Here is a 25,109-nt window from a genome sequence, read left to right as displayed (position 1 = left end):
TGGCAATACCTGACCAACTCCTCTGGAACACAGGCGAAAAAATACTTAGAGGAGTCCCTGAGTACTACAGGTCTAAAAGAGCTATGAGAGATTCCTTTATCGCATGCACAATTTAAGCATGCAGTGAACAAGAGCTTAAAAAGACATTCTCATGTGGAGGACAAAGCCACCTTTTCTCACAGGCGCCATGCCTGGATGAGTCTGTGGACATACAAAACACCGGGGCTCCAAGCATATTTTGGTCTGGGATATGGCTGGAAAACAAAAGAAGCCTTTTTAAAATATAGGTTGGGGATCCTACCTGCCATTCCATATCTACCACCGTGGCTGAGAACAAACTATGGGACTAGATGCCGGCTGTGCGCAATAGGAGTCGAAGACTTAGAACATTTACTATGCACTTGCTCGAGGCTGAACGAGGAGAGAGCAGCCCTGTTAAAAACAGCCTTTAACGAACTAAGTATCCGCTCACGCAGACAAGCAGTTCTTGCTTGTTTTGATCCTGGTCTTCCACCGCTAAATGGGAAGCTGGTGAAATTTCTGATACTAGCAGAACGAAAATTACAATGCCAGGCAGTCGGCTAAAGAGGAAATTTCGGGCTGTGACCAGCTGCTATGAACAATTTGCCACTCATGTTTATTGATTTTAGTAATGTTACTTTTAAACAAAAATTTCTCGCTTTTACATTTTCCTTTTTAATTCTACTTGTGGAGATTGTTTTAATATATTTTTTTTGTAATGGTTTAATTTAACCTAAACAATAAAGTTACCCCCCCCCCCCCCCCCCCGGCTGCAATGTTTGAGGTATATGCTGCCATCAGTGCATTGTGTCAAAGGGATGTTCTGTCAGAGCGCAGTGTGTGATAAGATCATTTTACAAAACATATTTTGTTAAATTGCTTTTGTAAACATCTTTTACAGTTCCAATGAATCGTAAACTACATTTAACATTGAATTATATAGCATTAAAAAAGTTTAACCTAAACATTTCATTATTTATTTAACAACACAGTTTAAAACATATGATCAATTAGTAAATATTTCAAGACCTTTTTAGTTTTGTAGTAGGATTGGATTACAATTTTAATATTAAAACCAATGTAGTTTACAGTTTAGAACAGCAAAATAATTGCAAAACCAAATAAATGATGCTAAATTAAAATATTGTGCAAGGGCACAGACAAATAGAAAGTATTGAACTTCCACATAGTGACACACACATATATAACTATATAAATGTGGGGGTGTGTATGTGTTCAATGGTTAGAAACTAACATTTATAAACAAAAAAATGCTGAAATTTACCAACTATAGTTCAGTGATCTAACTATAATTTGCGCACCCATCATGCACTGCTTAATAACCTCATACATTAAATCACTCATGACCTGCTACATGACACCATTGATAACCTCACTGATGACCTCTCAAATGCCATCATTGATGACATTGCTGGCAGACTGCTGCTGATGTATAAATGACATGTTTCATGTTTCATGTTTCATGTTAGAATGGTTTACTGACATGGATGAGAAATATATTTGAGAAATATATTTGAGAACTCATAGAAAATGTGTCCTCATTTTGACCTGTTAGAGCACTAACTCTAGTTTATATTACAAAACAACCCCCCTCATTTTGTTAATTTCAAAAGGAAATGCTTTGAGGTTTTACAGCTTTGAATCCATCAAGATGGCCTTTTCTGTGCCACTCTTCTGTCATGATACAGAATATTAGCACTTTAGCTGTTCAACTTGATCAGTCGAGCACTGTGGGCGGCTACAGTGGTAGGGTATCATCTGACAGGCTGCTCTTCTGTTAGAAATACATGTTTTACACAGAATGACAGTTTAATCTTACATGCCTAAGGAAGTTATTTGAATTTATAGAAAATGTGGTCCCATTTCAGCTTTATGAGCACCTTCTATAACCTCTGTGAGAAAAGTATGAGAAAAAATATGGGAGCCAGCATGGCCCCTGTGTGATCCCGGTAGAGTACCTCGGAACAAAGAGCACACCAATAGAAACATACAAAATCACATTAAAAGGTGAAACTCATACGATAAGTCCACTGCCTCCAGACACCCAAGCCCAAGCCCCTACTAGACATAACCTTCCTCTTCTACAGAAGTGTACACAGAGAGCATTGTCCCTTCAGACACCCAAGCCTCATTAAGTGACCAACTTCTACTACTATCTACCTTTTCCCTATGTACAGCTCTTCACATAGAGGTCAGTCCCTCTAGAAACTGGACCCCCATCAGCCGTTGAAGTATCTACTACACAGCTATTATCTTGTGCACTGCTTTTATGGAGCACCCACTCCCTCCACATACCGTAGCTCCTTGAAGTGGGCAATCCCCTATTTCGATTACCTTTACCCTTCACAAAATTACAAATCTGCATCTACACATGGTGGGACAGCTATGCTGTGTCTATGTGCTGCCACAATTTGTGCAAACTTGCAGTAACACATGGACACTTATACTGGGGTTCATGATTGTTTGTGTTTGTGCAACAAGGAGTCCCTGTCTGCGCTAAAAGTATAGCAATAGATGTGATTTCACAAGATCATTCTTAGGAAAAAGACAAATTATTAGTGCACTGTCAGGAGTACGTCACAATGCTTCTGGAAAATAAAAAAACAATGCAACAAACAGGAATCAAAAAATCAGTGACTACAATCCCATTATCACAAATTTATGGAATACTAATAGTGATGTTCAACTAACCACTTTTTTTACTTATCTGTATGCACTCTTCACTGTTCTATCTAGTAACATCTCATAGAGGACTATCAACTTGTGATAGAAATTGTGAAACTTTACTTCTCCTAATTTTATGAGTGAAGCATGATTACAGACCAGAATTCTAGAAATTAACTAGTTGCAACAAGTGAGCCACTAACACCTTGGCTGCTAAGGCAATTCCCATCCTGTGCTGGAAATTGCTATTCTCCTTTTTTTATGACGAGCTCAGCTCGTCATAAGCACAGCTCCAGTGTGCCTCATGACGAGCTGAGCTCCTCATGAGCAGGGAAGGGGTTAAGAGACCTTAAATACTTGTTATTATGGCGGTGATGGTAGAAAATCTAATGTTAGTTCTGATTCACTTGAACAAGTAATAAGTAGTTAAAGCAAAGAATGATACATTGTTTGTAGGAAAACATATAGGGGAATATTTGCAAGGGAATGGCAGAGATTGGCGTTTAGCACAAAATGCTAGCTCCACGCTCCGCCATTCTGAAAACGCAGGGATGAGCTGTATTTACAAAGATACAGCACATCCTTGCATTTTCCCTAGTGCTGGAGCTAAATTAAGCTGCCTAGCGCCAACACAGGCACCCTTGCACCATAGCGCAAGGATACCTTCATTGAGGGAATGATTGTTTATGTGCAGGAAGGTGTCCCTTTCGACACATAAACAATCACAAATGGCAATTTGAAACTTCTATGTGTGCTGCATTGTGCAGCACACATAGAAGTTGTAAATAGTCTTTTTACTAATGATTCTTTATGTGCAGGAAGGGATACCTTCCTTTCAATAAACAATCATTCATGGCATTTTGCGGTTTCTATGTGTGCTTCACAATACATCACACATAGAAACAGCAAAAATGAAGAGAAATAAAACATTTCTTAAAGTTTCTCCATGTTAAGACTAGGTTCTCCCTGGTCTTAATTTTGGCACTGCCTCCGACTTATGCCACCCTTGTAAATAGGGGACAGCATCAAAATCAATGGGTTAACAAAAAAGGTGGACGACGTAGGGTATACTTTGGTGCACTCTGAGGGATAATTTTAACAGTTAATATCCTTTTGGTTACACTACTACGAGCTACTAGGGCACCGTCCAACCCCAAATTATCCAAATAGGTACTCAAAGAATGAGCTGGGAGTGCTGAATTTTCTCAAGAAAGTACAATTATTTAATCACAATTGACACAACAAAATCCATGATTTTCGAACAACAGTTCAACAAGAAAACAATATAATTCAATATAATTCTTGTATTCCAAGTATATTTCTTTATACTGCCAACAACTATAAGAGTTAATTGAAATAAATTACACCAAATGGCAACAATCCTATATGGGAATCTGATTATGAAAGTTTAAAGTATAAACTAAAAATAGCACCAACAGGTGTTAAGTACCAACCTCAGTCAACTCATTGGATTAGACTGGGACTTGGAGGGAATTTGGGGCTGACCGCAGGTTAGACACAACAACTAGGTTTTCAGTGGGCCACAGTAGCAGGATGTAGCCAAGGAGGGCTCCATGAGGTCGGAAAGCTATCAGATGACGTCCAAATGAAGCCATTAGGGTTTTTCGGGAAAAGCTTTGATAAAGAAAAATTCAAATTTCTTGGCCAAGGAAAGTCCCTCACCAGCCGGATACTTTTGGGACCAGCTGGATACTTTTGATGCCTTTGTCTGGTCAAGGTTTCTTTGTTTGCACTTAGTTACTTTTTTGTAGATTGGAATCTTCTAGAGGGGCAAGGCTGTGGCAGAAGAGGACAGACAACAATCTCTGCAAGGTCTCGCTAAGGAGAATTTGATGTAAGGATCAAGATTAACCTGAGTCTTCAGACTAGAGGTAATGCTCTTGGTTCAGATCAGCTTGACAGATTTGTCCTGGTCCCCTGAAAGCCCTTTGAGTCAAAACGTTTTTAAGTGAAAGAAGAAGTCCACCCAGCCCTAGGTTCTAGGTCCTCGGAAACATAACTTATGGGGCAGAACTCAGTAAAGCAGAGGCCAAAAACAGAATCCATGGAAGGTTTAGTTCTAACTGATCAGCTGGAAATCTTCAGAAAACGTATATTGTAGTTTATTGTGTCCCTGTACTTTGAACATGAGGTCTCAGACAGGTCCTTCAGTACTTTTTTTGATCTTCCTCAGGTCCAATAGTGCTCTAAAGAGGATATTGGGACACCGAATGTGTGCCTGGCACTGGCTTGTTAGTGGGGATGACTCTTCTCTCATTTTCAACCAATGGGGTAAAAGTGTCCAGAGGTTACCTTTTCCACTTTTGTAGCATTTCCTGTATTCCCTACAGTAAATAATCCAGCGGACCCCTACCTGCCTAGGTCCTGTATGGTAAAGCTCTTTTCTCATTGTGCAGAGACTGACTGCACACCCCAGAGGGGTGGACATGGAAATGAGAAGTCCCTGCTCTGTGGTCATGCTAAACCGGTCCTAGGGGAAGCTCCTCCCCCTTTGGGATTGGTATCTATCTGACAGGAAGCACAAACAAAAGGTCCAGTCTAGGTTGCATCTCCCTGTGAGAGGATAGGCCCCTTTGAATTAATTAAGTTTGAGGCACTCCCCAAATCATCATCCTGGCAAAGGGAACATAAACACTTTACAACACCAAGGACTTTGCCTCTGGGAGCAGTTTTCACTCCTCCTTCTGGCCTTGAGCCTGCACCTGGAGGCTAATGCGGATTAGCCTTCAGAGGCTTTTGATAGGATACAAATATATTTCTAAAAATACTTTTACCCTAAAATGTATTAAAAATCCAACTTCACTAGTACATTGGGTGTTTAATAAATAATACAAAGAGTCCACACATTATTTTAGTGGGTGTTTCCTTGCCAGAAATATTTTAATTACATTTTATGGTGCATTCCAGTATTTCTCAATGGAACATCTAGCCTTGCTCCAGTGCTAGTCACTATAGGAACGTTTCACTTTAATTTTCTGCATGTCTTACTTTTAATACCATAGACCTCTTGAAGGGTTGACTCTGACAGGCTGATTTGAAGTTTTAAAACTACTCTAGTCCTGTTTACACTGCTACTGTATTGAACGGCACAAAAGGTGCTGCAGTGCACTAGTAGCATTTAACTTACGAGCCCATGGTACACATACTAGAGATGTACAGATAAGTTAAATACGCCAATTAGGGTTATGCCAATTCAACCATGTTGAATTGAAGAACTCATGTCCTTTGCCACCATATAGTAGGGGTATCGTGGCCAGAGATCTACAGCCAGCAAAAACAGATTGGGCAAAAATATGGCTTTACATCATGGAACAGATGGTATTTTCCTACAGTTGTTTAACCTGTATGTCTTAGAAAAAAACATCTTTCAAAATAGCCTCTACTCAAGGATACAAAAATAAGAACCAAAACAAATAATTTACAAACGAAACATAACTCAAAATGAAAAGTATAATTTATTGAAATCAGACTCTTACTAAATAAATACAGATGTTTCATCTAACTTAAAAACCACCAAAACAATTCTCTATAAATGTAAAAAAGAATTAACACTGACAAACATATAAATAATGTCTACGTCCCAAAACCTAGAAAGGAAATTTTAAGTTAACTATGTGCTTACTATTATCATTCACCAGTGCACTGATCATCTACCTATACCTCATACCCATATCACACTTTAAATATATATTTAAAAATAAACAATTATATGCAACATCATCTATTTACATTGCACAGCATTGCATTTAGCATCCCTTCCCCCAGAGTGTCTCAGCCTGGCGTCAATACTAAGGGTGGAGAGGACAAGAGTGATTGCCTGCTTGGTCCAATGAGGCATGAGGGCCAGAGATGCAGCTAATTTCACAATCTTGAACCACACTTCAGGAAACAGCCACAAAAACAGCCATGCACACAGCTCAAAACAAAATCACACATTTCTCTACCATCAAACATGTTCAATCCACCGATACTCATTCACAAACATACTACCCAGTCATATAACAAAATCATATGTACCATACCACCCCTACACCCACAAAATACAACACAACCAAATATACAGTTTACTCATTTACCTATGACACATAAAACTCACACCCTTTCCAAACAAACCCTTTCACTACTCTCTACCTGCTCCTAGCATTGCCCTTGCTAACCCTCTCAACACTTTTTAAATCATTTATTATACCTACTCTTACACATAATTCTAGCCCTTCTACTTCAACATGCACAACTCACCAGTCCTTCACACTCAAAGCCTACACATTAAGTCACTAAAACAACTAGATAATAGTACCTAACAAAAACAAACACATCCACACAGTTTAGCTCAACAAAATCTCACATATTTAAAAACTTCCCCATCTCAACATTCCTACATGCATCTATTTTTCTCTGCATACCATCATAATCCAATCCATAAGCACACAACAGCACTCATTCACTCATTTGTAAACCACTGCTGAAGTCTGAATTATAAAAGAATATCTTCATGCTCCACCACTACTCCTAACCCATGCATCTTCCACCTTCAACATACAAAAAAAAGAAACTCCATGACACTCTTCATAACCTTGCACCCCCTTTGCTACTACACAACAAATCAACCTTTCACACGCCACTTCTGGGCCCCACCTCTCAATGTCAAGCAGACACACTACCACCCACACAGCCAGACTCAACCAAATGTCTAAGCTTCTTGGAGAAAGATAATGATAAACAAAACCAAAACTTTCACTGTCCTGCAATAGTTAACACCATCAACAATACATGACCACCCACAACTTTGATGGTCAGTTCTCGATCTCTTGCAGCACAAACTCACATCAGCTCCAAAACAAATGATTTAGCCTGCCAACTGATAAATGTTCATTCGTTAAAAAAAAAGAAAACCAAGGCCCACGTATTTGACCTACTCATTAACACAGAACCTGGCTTACATTTCCTAACTGAATTATGGCTCAGAGACGATACAGCACCAGTATGGCATGAAATCGTTCCACTATGATATCAAACTGTGACACAAAATTGCATAGGTAAAAGAGGAGGCAGCCTAGTTGTCTTATTGAAAGAAACAAACCAAGGAGATGATGGATAGAGCGCTGAAATGTTTCAGACACTCACCCCCAGTCACAGATCTGGGTTGAATCCATCATCGTTCCTTAGCTAAATTTGTCACCCCAGTACAGACACAGCTATATGCAAATCAGTCTTGACCGTGTGCCTCATGGGAACAGTCCAGCCCGAACTGCATATAGCTATGTCTGAACTGGGGTTGCAATATATAGCTATGTCTGAACTGGGGTGGCGAAGTGAGCTAAAGAACGATGATGAATTCAACCCAGATCGGTGACAGGGGGTGAGTGTCTGAAAATTTTTAGCGCTCCATCCATCATCTCCTTGTGTCTGCTTTGTTCATCCTAAGTTGGCAGGGTATGCCCAGATGTGGATAGCTCACTCACTTTGCCACTGGATTCAAGCTAGCCTGGCTGATGAGGGCTGTTAGCCCGAAACCGGTCCCAGGATGCTTGTTTCCTGTCCAGGGAAGACATGGCTTAGCAGTTGGGATGGATTGTTCCCATGAGGCAGAGGGCCAAGACTGATTTGCATATAGCTATGTCTGAACTGGGATGACAAAGTGAGCTAAAAATGATGATCAATTTGACCCAGATCTGTGACTGGGGATGAGTGTCTGAAAAGTTTCAGCGCTCCGTCCATCATCTCCTTGTGTTTGCTTTATTGAAAGAAACACCATATCTCCCCAAAGCTGTAGATGTTTATTTGCAAGGTTGTGAGGCCCTGCTTGTCCGATGACACCCTACCCCAACCTTTTCATGTTACTTTCTCCTTCTCTATATACCACCACCAAGCAATGCAACATTCTCAGATCTATTTTTAGACACAATCTCTAAGCTTTTTACAATCTATTAAACATATGAATCATTGGTGACCTCCACACAGGGTTTGACAAACCTGATATGCCACACCTCAGAACCATTCCCACTGGCTTAGACATAAACTTACAATAGCTCATTCCCAATCCCACCCACGTTACAGAAAACACAATGCATATTATCTTCATCAAACCAGACCTAGTCTTTTTCCAAAGGATTAAGTCAAGTTATTGGACCACTACATCATTGCCTTCCAACAGGAGACACCACAACTCACTCTAACTAAGCTCATAAAAACCTCAACTGCATACTGACTTTGGAACAAGCAGAATGTGGAGGAACTAGAAAACTTGTTTACCTCCAATACATATCCAGTCACAGTAATTTCTGCACCGACACTTTATGGATGACTCCAGAAAGCTTTTGTTCTCTAAATCCCTCTGGTAACATCTATGCATATCAAAAGAAAACACACCCCTTGGATGAAGGCAGATTTAAGAATGATCAGAAAATATATTGCTAAGCTTCAATGTGGCTGTACCAATATATATCAAAATAAAACACACCCCTATGATGAATGCAGAATTAAAAATGATCAGAAAACAAACTGCTAAGCTTCAATGCAACTGTCTCAAAGCAAACAACACTCAAAATAAGGTATGCATACACAGACATAACAGAATGTACAAGTCAGCAATCAAAAAATCTAAATAAATATAGTATCACAGCTGAATCTACAATGCAAAGAGTACCGAGAAAGAAATGTGTAAAACACTTACAGAATTCTGCAAGTCAAAATGCACATAACCTACCAGTCTCATTTTGCAATTTCCTGACAAACTGGCAAATCAGTAGGCAATGGATGAGTACATTATGCACAATTTATGTAGCACATGGCTACTCAGCAAGATTGTCCCAGCGCTAATGGTCTAACAGATCACACGACTACCCCTACCTCTGGAATAACCAAGTTTTAAGACATTTTATAAAGACAGCCCGGTCAGTAGTAGATCTGAGAGTGACCGGGAGTCAGTTCTAAGCATGGTCTCCCAGGAGTCTGAAGGAACTTCCTCCCGACCCAGCTCAGCGTATTCTGGGGACACAGGCCAGGCCCATGGAGGATGACCTCCGAGTTCTGGCCGGCATGTAGTGGCTAACTCTCTTCCTGAGATATCCAGCTCCCTTATCATGGAGGGCTTTGAAGAACGGTACCAGGGCCTTACATTTCATCCTTTTACTCATAGGAGGCAAGTGTAATGCTTTCAGGGGAGGGGATACATGAGTCCTGGGTTTAAGTATAAGAACCAGTCTGGCAGCAGCAATTTCACCACCTGCAAGCGCTGAAGAAGGTATTCTGGGAGGCCATAGTACAATAAATTGGCATAGTCCAGTCTGAAAGTAACCAGTGCCTGGACCACGGTTTCCTGGTGTCCGAAGAGAGAAGTTTTAGGAATTTCCTCAACATACATAAAAGGCCAAAACAAGTGTCTACCAAAGACTGGACTTGAGATCTCATCAAGGGAGCACTGTCAACATAGATGCCCAGATTGTTTACCATGGTGTGCACTAAGAGAAGAGGAAAAATCACCTCAGGCCACCAACGTCTCCACTTTTCCGGGAGTGGGGTGTCAAAAAAGCTGATTTCCACCTTCCCTGAATTACATTTCAATTGGTTCCTCCTAAGCCCATTGAACGCCATAGTAAGTATCAGATCTTGTCACCATCAAAGTCAGCTTCCTTATCACAGGTGGAAACCAGCTGAGTATCATCATTGTATGGTATTATTTTTTCCCACAAGCTTCAGCAAGTAGGGGAAGGGGCAGCATAATCAATCAATCAATCAATCAATCAATCATAACATTTGTATAGCGCACTACTCACCCGGAAGGGTCTCAAGGCGCTTGGGGGGAAAGGTCCGCTACTGCTCGAACAGCCAAGTCTTGAGTTGTTTCCTGAAGGCGAGATGGTCCTGGGTCAGCCAAAGGTGGATGGGGAGGGAGTTCCATGTCTTGGCCGCCAGGTAGGAGAAGGATCTGCCTCCGGCGGTGGTTCTTCGGATGCGTGGTACAGCGGCGAGGGCGAGGCTAGTAGACCGTAGCTGGCGGGTGGGCGTGTAGAAGGTCAGGCAGTTGCTGAGGTACTTGGGGCCCAGGTTGTGGAGAGACTTGTGTGCGTGAGTGAGGAGCCGGAACGTGATCCTCTTCTTGACGGGGAGCCAGTGTAGGTCTCTTAGGTGGCCGGAGATGTGGCTACGTCGGGGGATGTCCAGGATGAGTCGGTCGGAGGCGTTCTGGATGCGTTGGAGTCTTTTCTGTAGCTTGGCTATGGTTCCGGCGTAGAGGGTGTTTCCGTAGTCCAGTCGGCTGGTGACGAGTGCCTGGGTGACCGTCTTTCTGGTTTCGGTCGGGATCCATCTGAAGATCTTACGAAGCATGCGTAGGGTGTGAAAGCATGATGAGGAGACGGCGTTGACTTGTCTGGTCATCTAGAGTGAGGAGTCCAGGATGAAGCCCAGGTTGCGTGCGTGGTCTGTCGGCTTGGGAGTGGTGCCCAGGGCGGGGGGCCATCAGGAGTCGTCCAAGGCGGAGGGCGATGGTCCCAGGATGAGGACTTCCGTCTTGTCTGAGTTCAGTTTCAGGCGCCTGTTCTTCATCCACTCGGCGACGTCTTTCATCCCTTCATGTAGGCTGGTTCTGGCGGTGTCGGGGTCTCTGGTGAGGGAGGGTATCAGCTGGGTGTCATCGGCGTAGGAGATGATGTTGAGGTTGTGTTGGTGTGCGATGGCTGCAAGAGGTCTCATGTAGACGTTGAAGAGAGTGGGGCTGAGTGAAGATCCTTGCGGAACGCTGCAGATGACTTCGGTGGCCTCGGATCGAAACGGGGGAGGCGGACTCTCTGTGTTCTTCCGGCGAGAAACGAGATGATCCACTCCAGTGCCTTCTCTTGGATGCCAATGTTGCTGAGGCGTTGGACTAGGGTGCGGTGGCAGACAGTGTTGAACGCCGCAGAGAGGTCCAGGAGGATGAGTGCCGCTGTTTCCCCGTTGTCGAGCAGGGCTCGGATGTCGTCGGTGGCTGCGATGAGGGCGGTCTCGGTGCTGTGGTTGGCTCTGAAACCGGACTGCGAGGGGTCGAGGGATCTGTTCGTCTCTAGGAAGGTGGCAAGCTGTCTGTTGACGATCTTCTCTATGACTTTAGCAGGAAAAGGGATGAGCGAGATGGGGCGGAAGTTTTTGAGGTCGGTGGGGTCCGCCGTTGGTTTCTTCAGTAGAGAGCTGAGCTCGGCATGCTTCCAGCTCTCCGGAAAGGTGGCGGTGTTGAAGGAGGTGTTGATGATGTTCCGGAGTTGGGGTGCGATAGTGGAGTAGGCCTTGTTGAAGACGTGGCGGGGGCAGGGGTCGGTTGGAGATCCGGAGTGGATGGTGTTCATCGTGCGGGTTGTGTCTTCAGTGGTCACCGTGGTCCAGGTGCAGAGGGTGGTGGTGGGGGGCGTTCGTTCGACGGTTGGGTGCGTGGATGCTGCGCCGAAGCTGTTGTGGATGTCGGCGATCTTGCGGTGGAAAAACGAGGCGAGGGAGTCGCAGAGATCTTGTGACGGAGTGATATCGTTGTTGCCGGTGCTGGGGTTGGAGAACTCCTTGACGATGGTGAAGAGTTCCTTGCTGTCGTGGGCGTTGTTGTCCAGTCGTTCCTTCAGTGAATTCTTCTTGGTGGTGCGGATAAGCTGGTGGTGCTTGCGGGTGGCGTGCTTGAGGGCGGTCATGTTGTCAGTGGTCCAGTCGAGGAGCCAGATTTTCTCGAGGGAGCGGCAGGTCTTTTTGGAGTCCTTGAGTTCGTCGGTGAACCAGGATGCCTTCTTGCTTCTGGGTCTGCTGGGAGGGTTCTTCAGTGGTGCGAGGTCGTCGGCGCAGATGGTCAGCCACTGCGTGAAGTTGCGGGCTGCTTCGTTGGGGTCCGTTGTGCAGGCGGGCGGGCTCTGGTTGAGGGAGGTGGTGAGCTGGTTGGCGGTGATCTTGCTCCAGCTTCTGTGGGGAACCTGGGCGGGTGGTGGTGGGTCGTGGTTCTTCTGAAGCTGAAGTGGACGCAGCTGTGGTCGGTCCAGTGGAGTCCGGTGGAGTGGCTGAAGGTGATGTGCTTGCTGGATGAGAAGACGGGATCAAGCGTGTGGCTGGCGTAGTGGGTGGGGGTGTTGACCAGTTGCTTGAGTCCGAGGTTGGTGAGGTTGTCCAGCAGGGCGGCGGTGTTGCGGTCCTTGTTGTTCTCCAGGTGGAAGTTGAGGTCCTCTAGGATGATGTAGTCGGCGGAGGGGAGGGCGTGCAGGCTGATGAAGTCCGTGATGTCTTCGCTGAATTGTGTCCGTGGTCCCGGGGGTCTGTAGACGAGGGTGCCTCTGAGAGTCGTCTTTGGGTCGGTGTGAATCTGGAAGTGGAGGTGCTCGGCGGCGGCGAAGGCGTCGTAGGAGTTGGTCGTGATGTGGATGGTGTTCCTGTGGACGATGGCAATGCCTCCTCCGGTCTGGTTGACGCGGTCCCTCCTGATGATCTTGTACCCGTCCGGGATGGCGACGGCGAAGTATATAGATTAAAGAGTATGAAAGCAATGAAAGCAAACATATTGAATTCTTACTGAAACAACAATACAAAATAACAGCCACAACTCGTTTACAACACAATATTACAGTGAAAGGAAAACACAGCCTTCACTGTCCCTCAATCAAATATCTCTAACTGAATTTCTGGATCTTGTCAAACCAAGCAAGCCCACCAGTGACCCCTCTGAACCTTGTTAACCTCAAAACTTCAAAAATATTATTTTACCAACTTTAGCTGCCTTCCCAGTCAGAGTGCTCATGAACAAGACTTCATTCTATTCAATTCAAATAAGCTTTATTTGTTTTAAAAAGAATAAATCATAAAAGCATAGTATATCACATAATATTAAAACAAGTCAGCATATTAAAAAGATTATAACAAATGAGAAGAATAACATAGGTTGATACCAAGTTCATAGGTCACATAGTTTTCCTACATTTAATTATTTTTCAGATACATTGCTAAAGGACTCATGAACACTTCATGCTCTGAAACTTGTAATGTTAAGAACGCTGGACAGCATTCTCCAAAGGCTAATTTCATTAGAATAGGTAAAATACATCTCTTTCTTAGAACATTTACAAAATAGGAGGATGTGCATTGTTGATTACAAGGACATATCATCACAAGGGCACAAACACACGGTTCTAGACCAGTCATTCATGACTGGGAAGCTAATTAATCTGTGAAAGTTCCCCAGTCTCAAATGGTCAACATCATCCTGTCATAAGCACAGTTTCAAGATAAGGTTGTATATTGTAGGTAGTTAATAATTTCTGATTCTCCAGTACCTTTGGCTTTAACATTTCAATTGGAAATCTGTTTGTCTCCAGGAGCATTAACATTAGGTTTTCAAATTTTTGCTTGGGATTGTAGTTATGCTGCCTGGGTTATCGAAATATTCAGGAAGCTCAAGGTCTATCATAACATTTTTTAACATAATTTAACCAAGGAATACAAGACACCAGTTGTAAAATAAAGTTTAAAATGTCACAGTTAAAACTGGTATTTGTTGTTGTCCAAATCTTGTGCCATAATAAAATTAGATGTATGTTTATTAAATATGATATATATGACATCCCTAGTTCAGAGTGACAAATATTGATGGCTGTACTACTTGGGACTGCCAATAAGTATCTAAAGAAGGCATTCGATTAACTGCCGGGGCTGAGGATCAACATAGCCCCAAATGCCAGTGCCATAAATAGCAGCTGAAACACATTTAGCTTTATAAATCTGTAATAATTCTACAACCGGTCGTCTTCCCAGTTTGCTAGCAAAGTTAGCTAATTTGGCGGTAGCTTTTGAAAATAAATATTTTCTTGCTAGGAATGCCTGGGACAATGTCCCCTTATGATCAAAGAGGATGCCCAAGTAAGAAAATCTGTTAGTGAATTCAACCTTATTATTATTAATAAATATATCTCAGCATTTTGCACTATTGTTTCCACATTTCATAATAAATGTTTTAGAAGTGTTTACTTTAAGGCCCAAATTGTACATAAATATTGAAAACTAGACACTACTCTTTGGAGCCCAAGGTGTGTTCGTGACATTAAGACTGCATCATCTGCATATAGTAAGGCTGGGATCGGGCAATTATCTATATATGGTATATCCTGGCACTAACTCACTAAAACTTGGCTTAAGTCATTAATATACAAAGTAAATAAAAAAGGGGCCACATATCCTTGTCTTTTACCTTTCCCTATTCCAAACTTTGCAGTACACTCTCCCTTAGTTCCGTTACGGAACCTGGCTTTGGCGTCACAGTATAGTTGCCTCATAAAGTTGATAAGTTAAATTTCCGAGCTGAAATACTCTCAAATGCTCCATAGATTATCGTGTCTGATGCAATAGAGCGTAGAGCTAAGGTCTACAAAAAGCAAAATATAGCATGCCCTGTTTGGCCCGTGTATATTTACCCAGGATAATGTTTAAGTTTAGACCCTGCTCAATCATGTCTAAGCGCTGTCGGAAGTCATATTGTTGTTCTGTGATAATGCCAGCATCTTTTGCCCAGTCCTGTAGTCTATTTAATAAAATACAAACCACAACTTTGACAAAAGAATCCAATAATGATATTGGTTGCCAGCATATAGGATTATGGCGGTCACCCTTTTAAAAAATTGGGACCAAGACTGATTCTGACCAAGATGGAATAAAGCCATAACAACAACATTTTGTTAGTACTAAGGTTATTAGGGGGCCCTAAAGGGGCAAATTTGACTTATAAATATCCACAGGCACTCCATCCAGGCCGGGTGCTTTGCAACCCAAACATATGTTTATATAACAAATAACTTCGTCCAGGGTAAAGTGAACATCTATTGGGTGGAAATTGACTCTGGTGTTTGTTTGGATGTGGTCAATGTTATCGTCTGTACAATATCATTATACATGGACTAATAATGGTCCACCCATTGATGCTAGCCAATAGTTATCTGTATAGATGGTCTATCGGGGGGAGCTAGAAAAGGTGCATTTACTGCCTTCCAAAAACATGTATTATCTCTGAGTTCAGAGGGCTCGTGCAATGCCAACCATAATTCATCTCTCAAGGCGCCCTTGCGTTCGTTAAGGGAATGTTTATATGACCCTCTAGCTGTCTTTATTTCCATTAAGTTTCTAATAGGTTTACGTAGAGCATTTTTCAAAATGGAATGGACTTTAGTGCATCTAGCATTGAACCATCCCTGCTTCTTAGCATGAGATTTTTTGCTTACCACAAATAGGGCCTTTTTTACATCTGAAGTAATTAGCCTAAAAGTTTTAAAAATGTTGGCATGGGGAGTAGTCTCATCAAGACAAGCCAAAGAATCTTGTTCATAATTAGTTAAGAGGGACTTTGTGAACTCAATTGGTTCCACCATGGGTCAGGGCAATGTATAGCCATTGGTTTTTATTCAGGACTATGTTCTGTATAATGTGTTCTGATTTACCCATTTTATTTAACACGTTACATAGCAATTCGAAAGTAATGCTTTGAGGGAAGTGGTCGCTCATTGCGTTGATGTGGGTCACAAAGTTATGTTATGTTATGTTAAGTGTATTTTTGAGCGCACAGCTGCCCCAGCGAAGGGGCGTCCTGGCGCTATATCTGAAAAGAACATAACTAACAAGCAGAAATCAAAGGAAGCTAATAGGGCAGGGGGAAAGATAAGTTTTTATAGCTTTCCTAAAGGCGAAAAGGTTTTCTGAAGAACGAATGTGGACAGGGAGTGCATTCCACAGTTTGGCGGCCAACACCTTGAACGATCGGCCGCCCAATCTGCATTTATGGAATCGGGGAACAAGTGCCAAACTTTGGCCAGCAGAACGCAGGCTACGCAAAGGAGTATAAGGAGTCAGGAGATGCTGGAGGATGGCGGCAGTGTCAGATTTCAAAATTTTGAGAGCAAAACATAAGGCCTTGAATTCGATGCGTCTGATGACTGGCAACCAATGTAGTTTAACAATTGTACTGCGGGATGAACAGACACGCGGGAGGCCTACCAGAACTCTGGCTGCCGCATTCTGGACCCGTTGGAATCGCAGGACTTCCGCCTGGTTAGCGCCCAGAAGTAATACGCTGGCGTAGTCGAGTCTAGATAGTACACTCGCTTGAACCACCATCTGGCGAGTGGGGGCATCGAAGAATTTGAGGATATGCCTCAGACCACGTAAAATGCCGAAGCACATAGATGCCACCTTCTTAGTGTGGTGCGAGAAGGTAAGTTTGGAGTCCAGCCAAACGCCAAGGTTCTTTAGTTCCAACACAGGTTTAGGGGGGGGTCCCAGCTCCTTAGGCCACCAGTTTGCACCCCACAGATCAGGCTGTTTTCCCAGTACCATCACCTCGGTTTTGAGGGCGTTGAGCTGTAAACAGTTGGCCGTAAGCCAGCTGGCAACTGCCCTCAAACCATCCGCAAAGTTAGATGCCAGTTGGTCGGAATCTCCGTTAAGGGCCACCGCCAACTGGGTATCATCGGCGTAGGATACCATTGTGAGACCCCAACTCTTCGCAACCTCCGCTAATGGTTGAACGTAAACGTTGAAGAGAGTGGGGCTGCTAGAGTGTCTGTTTGAGAACAGAATACAATCAATGATCATACTCATCCCTCTACCATTAAATGTCCAGCTGAAGGGTCAATAGGGGAACACAAATCTTTGGCGAAGCAAAAATCAAATGAGAACATAATTTCGTTTAAATAATCCTCCAAAATTGTATGAGGGAAATGTTCCATCATCAGACATTATTCCACATAGTTCTCCCTCGGTGTGCGGACACAATGCAGAATTAAAATCTCCACCCCAAATAACACACACATCTTTAGAAGTATTGTTCTGAATATTACTAAAATTGCTCTATGGTTTTCTCAAAACCTCCACAGACTGATCTTTAGGGATAATATTGTAAAAATTCAACAAGGCTATATAGTGCATTATATCCACAGTAAATGCCACAATCTGATAGTAAGTGCTGATATCTTTGGTTCAATCTTTTTTATATTAACTCAATTGGACACATATGTGCACAGGCCGCCCTTGTTTCTCCCATGTGCAGATAATGTTTCAGATGTATGAATTGTTTTCTATCCATTAATATGCATAGTGTTTGCCTCCCAAGTTTCTTGAAAGCTTAATATGTTAAAATCCTCTACAAAATCTAACCACAAGGGAGCGCAAACCTGCCACATTACAGAATAGTACATCACAGGTGTACGTCCTGCTATTGTCTATATTGCTCGCTTCTTTGTTTTTATGAGGGACCTTTATAGTGGAGTGTTTTTCTGGGGAAACCATTGTACCCTGTATACAGACTGAGGGATTTACGTGGGTAAGTAGATCAATACCTGTTACTGAGAGTGTTGTCAAATTGTGAGTAGGAGTCTGTGTAACAAATGTCAGGCGTAAGTCAATGTCCCTTAGTTGAACAGCGAGTCTGTCTGTAGCTATTAGTCAGTCTACTTCCTCTAATGTGGGCAAGATGTCAAAACGGTTAAAAACAGGGGGCCTTATTTATGAAGGCCTTGCGCCGCCGGTGCGTCACTTTTAACATGGGGAAAAGTGACGCATCTGTGGCGCAAGGCTTTCATAAATGAGGCCCCGGGACTTTATAAGTATGTAGTGTGTTTTCCTGAGGACCCCCGCTTTGAAATCTAGTGTAAGGTGGATCTGACAGTTGGTAGAAATATCCCAGGGGGACTATGTTGATACCGGAAGTCGTAATAAATATATTTCCTGCTCTAGTCAAGATCGCTTGAATTAAGTGTAAAGATTTAAATGTCAGTACCATACAATCGCCCTGGGGCATTTAATAGTGTCTGCCAATCCAGCTGACCAGTCTTGCCATTTTAAATTTGGCAAGTAACCCCTCTGTTAGCCCGGTTCTGGTACCCAACCAGAATAAAGCTTTGTGTCTCAAAGCAATCCAGGGTTCTCTTGCCTGAGGCAATAGTCTCAGAACATTGGCCAAGACTATAAGTCAAGCGTGAACGTTTCTGATTGTGGACTTGCTGAAGGTGGGGGAAGGTTCAGCTGGTTAAACCCTGTGTCTACTATTGTGGGAGCCCTTCAATCTTTTTCTGTATTATAATTAACAGTCTTTGTATGCATGTCTGGAGGTATTGAGCCTTTTGCTCTCTTCACAGAATCAGATGGAAGCGTTGACCCCAACATTGTATAGGGATCGTTACAATGTGCCCCCACTTGATGTTGATCTACCTGCGGGAGTGTTAGCCCATTGCCTGGGCATGTTGTTAAATTGACTTTAGATGGACACTGTCGATTTGCTAGGTACTTATTTAGAATCTCTTCAACTGAGGCCACCGTCATTGATAAATTATTTAAGGTGTCCCTTATAAATCTGTGTAGATCTTTAATTTTTTCCGTTAACTTACTAAGATCACCTGACTAGTTATTAATTAGACTATTAGTGATGGGCTGGCCCTTCCTTCATTCCTCAGATTTGCTATGTTTACTTGTGCTTTTGTGTTTTTGTAAGGATAAATGACCCAACTCAATATATTATATATATAGAGATATTGCAAGTAACTGAAGAGATCTGTGACTATATATAGAAGACACTTCTAACTTGTTGTATTAAGAGCTACTCCTGATGATTGAAAATCATCCTGCCCTAGTAATAATAATAGTATGTTAGTAGTAGCAATATCAGATAAGATTATATTAGTTGCCACCGTATGCAAGATTACTAGCTGTGACCACCTTACTTCATCAGCAGGTTGCCATAAGTAATGTAAAAATTGCTTTGTCGGTGTGGAATGCCGTTTTGTGTGTAATACATAACAGCCATGCCTGCAATACCCTCATCACAAAGGTAATATTATTAGTAATAACTTTCCCCAGTGCATCATTGTTAGAGATGAGGTAAGTGGTTGGTAGAGGTATGCACCCTGTCCAAGCCGGAATCGCAATCCTAGTCAGGGTATATCACAAACACCCCCCCTAAATTAATCTGTGCTCACCCCCTGTTAGCATGACACAGAGTAGCAGAGTAGCAGTCCATGAGAGCGGCAGTTGTTGTCGCAGCACAACAGTTTTTCTTTCGGGCAGAGTATCCGCAGGTCCAGAAGTGTACTGAGTTGGTGAAGTCAGTTGTCCAGTACTTATACCCAGTTGTGCCTTTGAAATGGGGGAGAATTCAACGAAAGGCCTTGGGAGTGCACAGAGTCCCTGTCCTACCTGCCCTGGGTCCAGACTCACAACGGGGGGCCTATTAAGGTGTAAGTGAGGCAGTGCTCAGCTTCAGCTCTGCCCCCATCAGGCCAGTTAATGGCCAAATAAGGTCCATCAAGTCACACATAAGCTCCTATTGTGTGCCGCTGTATAGAGGAAATGCACAAAGCCCAGCTGTCACCAACCCCAGAAGTATAGTCAGAGACAGAGACAGTCACCAAATCACGAAAGTAAGAGAATGCCAACTTTCTAAAAGTGGCTTTTTCAGAATTACAATTTAATATCCAACATCACCATAAATTGTGATTTTAAATTGTGATTACAGAGACACCAAACCTGTTGGTCCAATCTATTCCCAATTGGAAACAACACTTAGAAAATGTAGTAAGGTAATCCCAATTGTATCCTATGGGAGAGATAGGCCTTGCAGTAGTGCAAAACAATTTTTTTTTTTTTCTACTTCCAGGACATGTAAAACTTAAAAATGCATGTCCTACTTGCTCCATACACTTTAACCTACCCTTGGGCTGTCCAGGGCCTACCTTAGGGTTGACTTATGTGTATTAAAAAAGCAATAGGGTTAACCTGCCAGGTCAACATGGCAATTTAAAAGTGTATACAAAGGCTCTGCAGTGGCAGGTCTAAGACATGTTTAGAAGGCTAGATAAGTTGGTGGCATAATCAGTGCTACAGGCCCACTCAGCTGTTCTTGCAAATAAAAGACGTGGCGATGGGGTGTTGTTTTTCCCCAGAGATAGCAAACCTTGTAATAGATCAATTTGAAAAAAGGTATGTCTTCGATGAGGCGACCCCATTTCAACACTATTTGTTGAGGTAGGTGCGCTTCATTGACAATATATTTTTAATATGGAATGGTAATGAAGAAGAACTTGAACGGTTTCACGCGTGGCTTAATTTGAGTACTCCAGATTTAAAGTTTACCAAAACCTGCAGTAGTGACAGAATTAACTTCCTTTACCTATGGATTTTGAACAATAATGGCCAATTAGAGGTTAGTCTTTACACTAAACCTACTGATAGGAATACCCTCCTTGAATTCACAAGTGGACATTCGAGGAGCCTCAAACAAAACCAGCCCTATGGCCAATTCTTATTGATTCACCGTAATTGCTCGAATAAGGGCGACTATTTTGACAACGCGAAAATCCTGTTAAAGAAGATTTGTGTGAGAGGCTACCCAAGGAAATTAGTAAGGGCTGCGCTGAAAAGGGCTTGGTATACCCCGCGTGAAACCTTGCTCACCCCTAAAGTTAAAAAGGATGTAACACAAAACCGGCACCAACGACATCACTCCCTCCCAAGACCTCTGCGACTCATTATCCTCATTCTTCCACAACAAAATCGCCGACATACATAACAGCCTTGAAAATCAATCAGAAGACCAGTCAACTCCACCGACCCCCGAACCTAAACAGCATTCTAACAACCTTTGCGCCTGGAACCCAATCACTACTGAAGACACCATCCGCCTGATGAACTCCATCCACTCAGGATCGCCAACCGACCCATGCCCCCACCACATGTTCAACAAAGCAGACTCCATCATCGCACCCCATCTCCGCGATGTCATCAACTGTTCCTTCAACTCCGCTACCTTCCCGGAAATCTGGAAACACGCCGAACTCAGCGCCCTTCTGAAGAAACCCACAGCGGACCTCTCTGAACTTAAGAACTACCGCCCCATCTCGCTCCTCCCATTCCCTGCCAAAGTCATCGAGAAAGCCGTCAACAATCAACTCGCTGCCTTCCTTGAATGCAACAAATCCCTCGACCCCTTACAGTCCGGCTTCCGAACCAAACACAGCACCGAAGATCCTTCTCCTACTTAGCAGCCAGTACCTGGAATTCTCTCCCCACCCACCTCCACCTTACAAAGAACCACCTCTCCTTCAGAAAGCAGCTAAAAACCTGGTTATTCGATAAGTAAAGCACCCACCCCCCTCAAGCGCCTTGAGACCCTTTGGGTGAGTAGTGCGCTATAGAAATCTCTGAACTTGAACTTGAACTTGACTTACAAACAAGAAAGTCTTGTAACTTCTTGTATGTACCTTTTAGGAGAAATTCAACAATGTCATATTGTTGAGTTTATTAATACCATCTGGTAAGTCTTTGAATGGGGCTTTTAGCCTTCGCCTATCAAGAGTTATCAGTTAATAATGTTTCCTCATGTTAACTTATGTGGCGGGGAGTTTGCAATGGGAAAAATGACTTGGGCCATTTTTCCTATACCAGGGCTTATAAAATATATTTTATAGGCACTCTGCCTATATCTACAGGACTCACACGCCTGCTATATCTAAGGGAGAACTTAGAGGTTCTGAATATGCAGAAATATTGCGGATCTCCCTCCACATTGCTCCTACCCCCGAAGTCAATTTTGGGAAGGACTTTATCACTAATGTGGGGAGTGAAATGCTGCAATTTCACTTTACCCAGGGCATATACAACTCTTTTTTATAAGGGTCAACCTTATAGATAGCTACCCCCACCCCTGGGACACCTGGGGGAGGCCCTGGGGGTACCTAACATGCCCAATCATTGTAGGTTAACCATTTCAAAGTGCTCCAAACACAGGGCTACTTTTAAACTGACATGAGGTCCAGCAGTGCACACATGCAAGTGGAGAAAAAGGGCTGCTGGCCTCTAAACTACCATGCCCCACTATATACTAGGGGCTGAGAGGTAGTTGCAATCCCCCTGCCCTATTATGCTCTAGGGCCCTATGGGGTAGGTACCCCCAACCTGTAGTGTACCCAAGTGTATGAAAGTGCTTTCACTGTATTCTAAGTGTTTCTCAGCATAGCACTGGCACTGGGCCTGGTTAGGCAGAGCACAGGATCAATCAGAGTCAGTTACCACCAGTACCAGTCATCAAAAGGTTGGGGGGTGCCCAGGATGACTTTGCAACTACCATCCATGTCAGTGCTGTCACTGGGGAAAGGCCAGGAAGGGTTGGGTGTTCTATGCATGCCTATGTACTGACTAACCTCGAGACCTACCGATATGGTGACGTCCTCTTCAGGTGATACTGTGTGCTGAATATCGCAGTACTGTCACTTGGTAACCTTGCACTTTTCTTTTGTTGTCATAGGTTCCACGGTCTCTGGTTCTGGACTTGTTCAGCATGACGGTATGATATGTTTAATTCTTCCTCCGTCTCTCATGTTAACTGCAGTGTCATTGAATGTGAAAGTTGTACACTGGAGAGGCATCTCTCAATGGAAGGGCCTTTGGAAATGTGGCTGTTGGACTGAAGCACATTGTTCATGCTGCTTGGAAGGTTGATGGCATTGAAGGATGTAAGACTTTTGTCGAAGTGTGCGCTAGACATTGCACAAATGAAAACATGTTTGGGATGTGTGACATACCAGTTGAAAGTCAGTGTGTGCATAAAAAGAAAGAAACATGCAACGTGTGAAAAAGACGTTGGAGGACATAAGCACAGTGCTCTGTATCGAGTCGATAGTATGAAGTACCTGCTAGTAAATATAAGTGCCCCTGCATAATTTTACACTGATATCTGAGGAGGTACTTGTTGTGACTAGGCTAGGACAGATCTTCAAATACACCAGAGAAATTTAAGCAATTTTGGTCATTCTATTTTACTCTGATGCGGAATTACCGATAACTGCACTATTACTCCGGTAATGCAGTTAAGAGTCATTGTTCTCGCATTTTGCATTCTGCTGTATTTAGCGCTTTTATTGTACAAAATCTATCCTTGCTTCCATTTTGCAAGTGAGGAGGCATTTTTGCACTAAGAAATAGTGCTAATTGCAGAATTACTCTTTTCATGTAATTCAAAGCGTAGGTAACTTCACGTAATTGCACTCCACAGAACTGTGCGAGTTACCGCCCCCCTACTTATGACAACATTAACTAAAATGCACCCGACCCACTCAGCCATTCAGTTTCCTAACTAATAAAAATCATCAGTTCACATAGAGTGCCTTTGCATATTACCTGAATGCTGGTCCAGTCCTACCTGTGCTACTGAACGGGGAACGGGGTTGGGGAGCCCTGAGATCCTATAAAGTTACTGCTCTAATATTGCACTTTTTGGATAAGGTCAGAGTCACAGCGAGAATATTGAGGAAAATCCCATAATTACATGTTTTATTAATGTTACAGGAGGAGACCGCCCATAGCCTCTCCCTTCCCTCAGTCTTAGTGGTTCCAAGTTATTATTTTTGTTTTTTAAAGTTTAGGTTTATTGAGAAAAACTGAGTAAACACAAGAAATATTTCATATGTAATGAGATTCAACATATTAAGATTATAATCTTTAGCAAATAACAATTTATAAGAGAGTGAAAATGACAGAAACTATGGGGGACAGCTAGGAAGGGAGGAAGAAACAAGGTAAGTGAAAAACAATATCACATTATAACAACAAAATTAGAAATAACACCTGAACTCAATCTCTATACGCATAAAAAGGGGGTTATTTTAAAATATCCAGCAAAACTGTAATAAGCAATACAACAAAAGGAGTAACCATGAGAGCATATGTGAATGAAATATATAGACAAACAAGTGCATTAAGGAGGTATCCGGACTTCATCGGAAGAGTTAACCGGAATAGCATTAGCTGAGACAATGCATGTTAGATAAGTGGATAAAGGGAGCCATAAAAGATCTCTTTTAATGGATAGGGATATAGGAGCAACATATCTAGTGTCTAGCCTGTGATGACAGCAAACTGCATTCCACCAGGCTCTGAAGGTGACTTTGTCTGCCTGTTTCCAGTTGGAAGTTATTAGGTGGCGGGCTATTGCTAATAATACATTAACTAGCTTGGGGTTGGAAGATGTAAGGGGCCAGGAGGATGATAAAGATCCTAAGAAAATGTTAGTAGGTGAAAATGAGATTTGGGTTTTAAAGATTTTGTTAATTTGAGATCACACTAATTACCAGAAATGAGAAATGGGAGGACACTCAAAAAGCATATGTTTTAAATCAGCAGGTGCACAAGGACAGGACCAGCAAGCAGAGGAGGAATTAAGAGAAAAAGAAGCCCGTTTTGTGGGAGTGAATAAAACACGTTGGTAAATGAAATAAAGGGTTTGAGAAGTGTTGGCAGCTCTGGATGTCTTATGAATCTTGAGCCACAGCTTATCCCAGAAGGGGATAGTCCAACATTCAGCTAAATCTTTTTCCCAAGCCAATTCAGCCTTTCCCTTGTCTCTATTAGAG

At 42.8% G+C, this 25,109-nt stretch overlaps 1 protein-coding gene across 1 annotated transcript in view; it reads left to right on the top strand.

Moving 5' to 3' along the window:
* The window catches only part of LOC147712250 (scavenger receptor cysteine-rich domain-containing protein DMBT1-like), a 426,380-nt gene that overhangs the window by 207,706 nt on the left and 193,565 nt on the right, over positions 1–25,109 (top strand). Inside the window, exon 5 of the mRNA XM_086922980.1 lies at positions 23,006–23,044. Within this exon, the coding sequence (XP_086779106.1) occupies positions 23,006–23,044 (39 nt within the window). The remainder of the gene's footprint in view (positions 1–23,005; positions 23,045–25,109) is intronic.

The sequence above is a fragment of the Lissotriton vulgaris genome, chromosome 5 (assembly GCF_964263255.1).
Source record: "Lissotriton vulgaris chromosome 5, aLisVul1.2, whole genome shotgun sequence".
NCBI classification, from domain to species: domain Eukaryota; kingdom Metazoa; phylum Chordata; class Amphibia; order Caudata; family Salamandridae; genus Lissotriton; species Lissotriton vulgaris.
The sequence above is the reverse complement of the archived record's forward strand: the minus strand, read 5'-3'. Positions and strand labels throughout refer to the sequence as shown.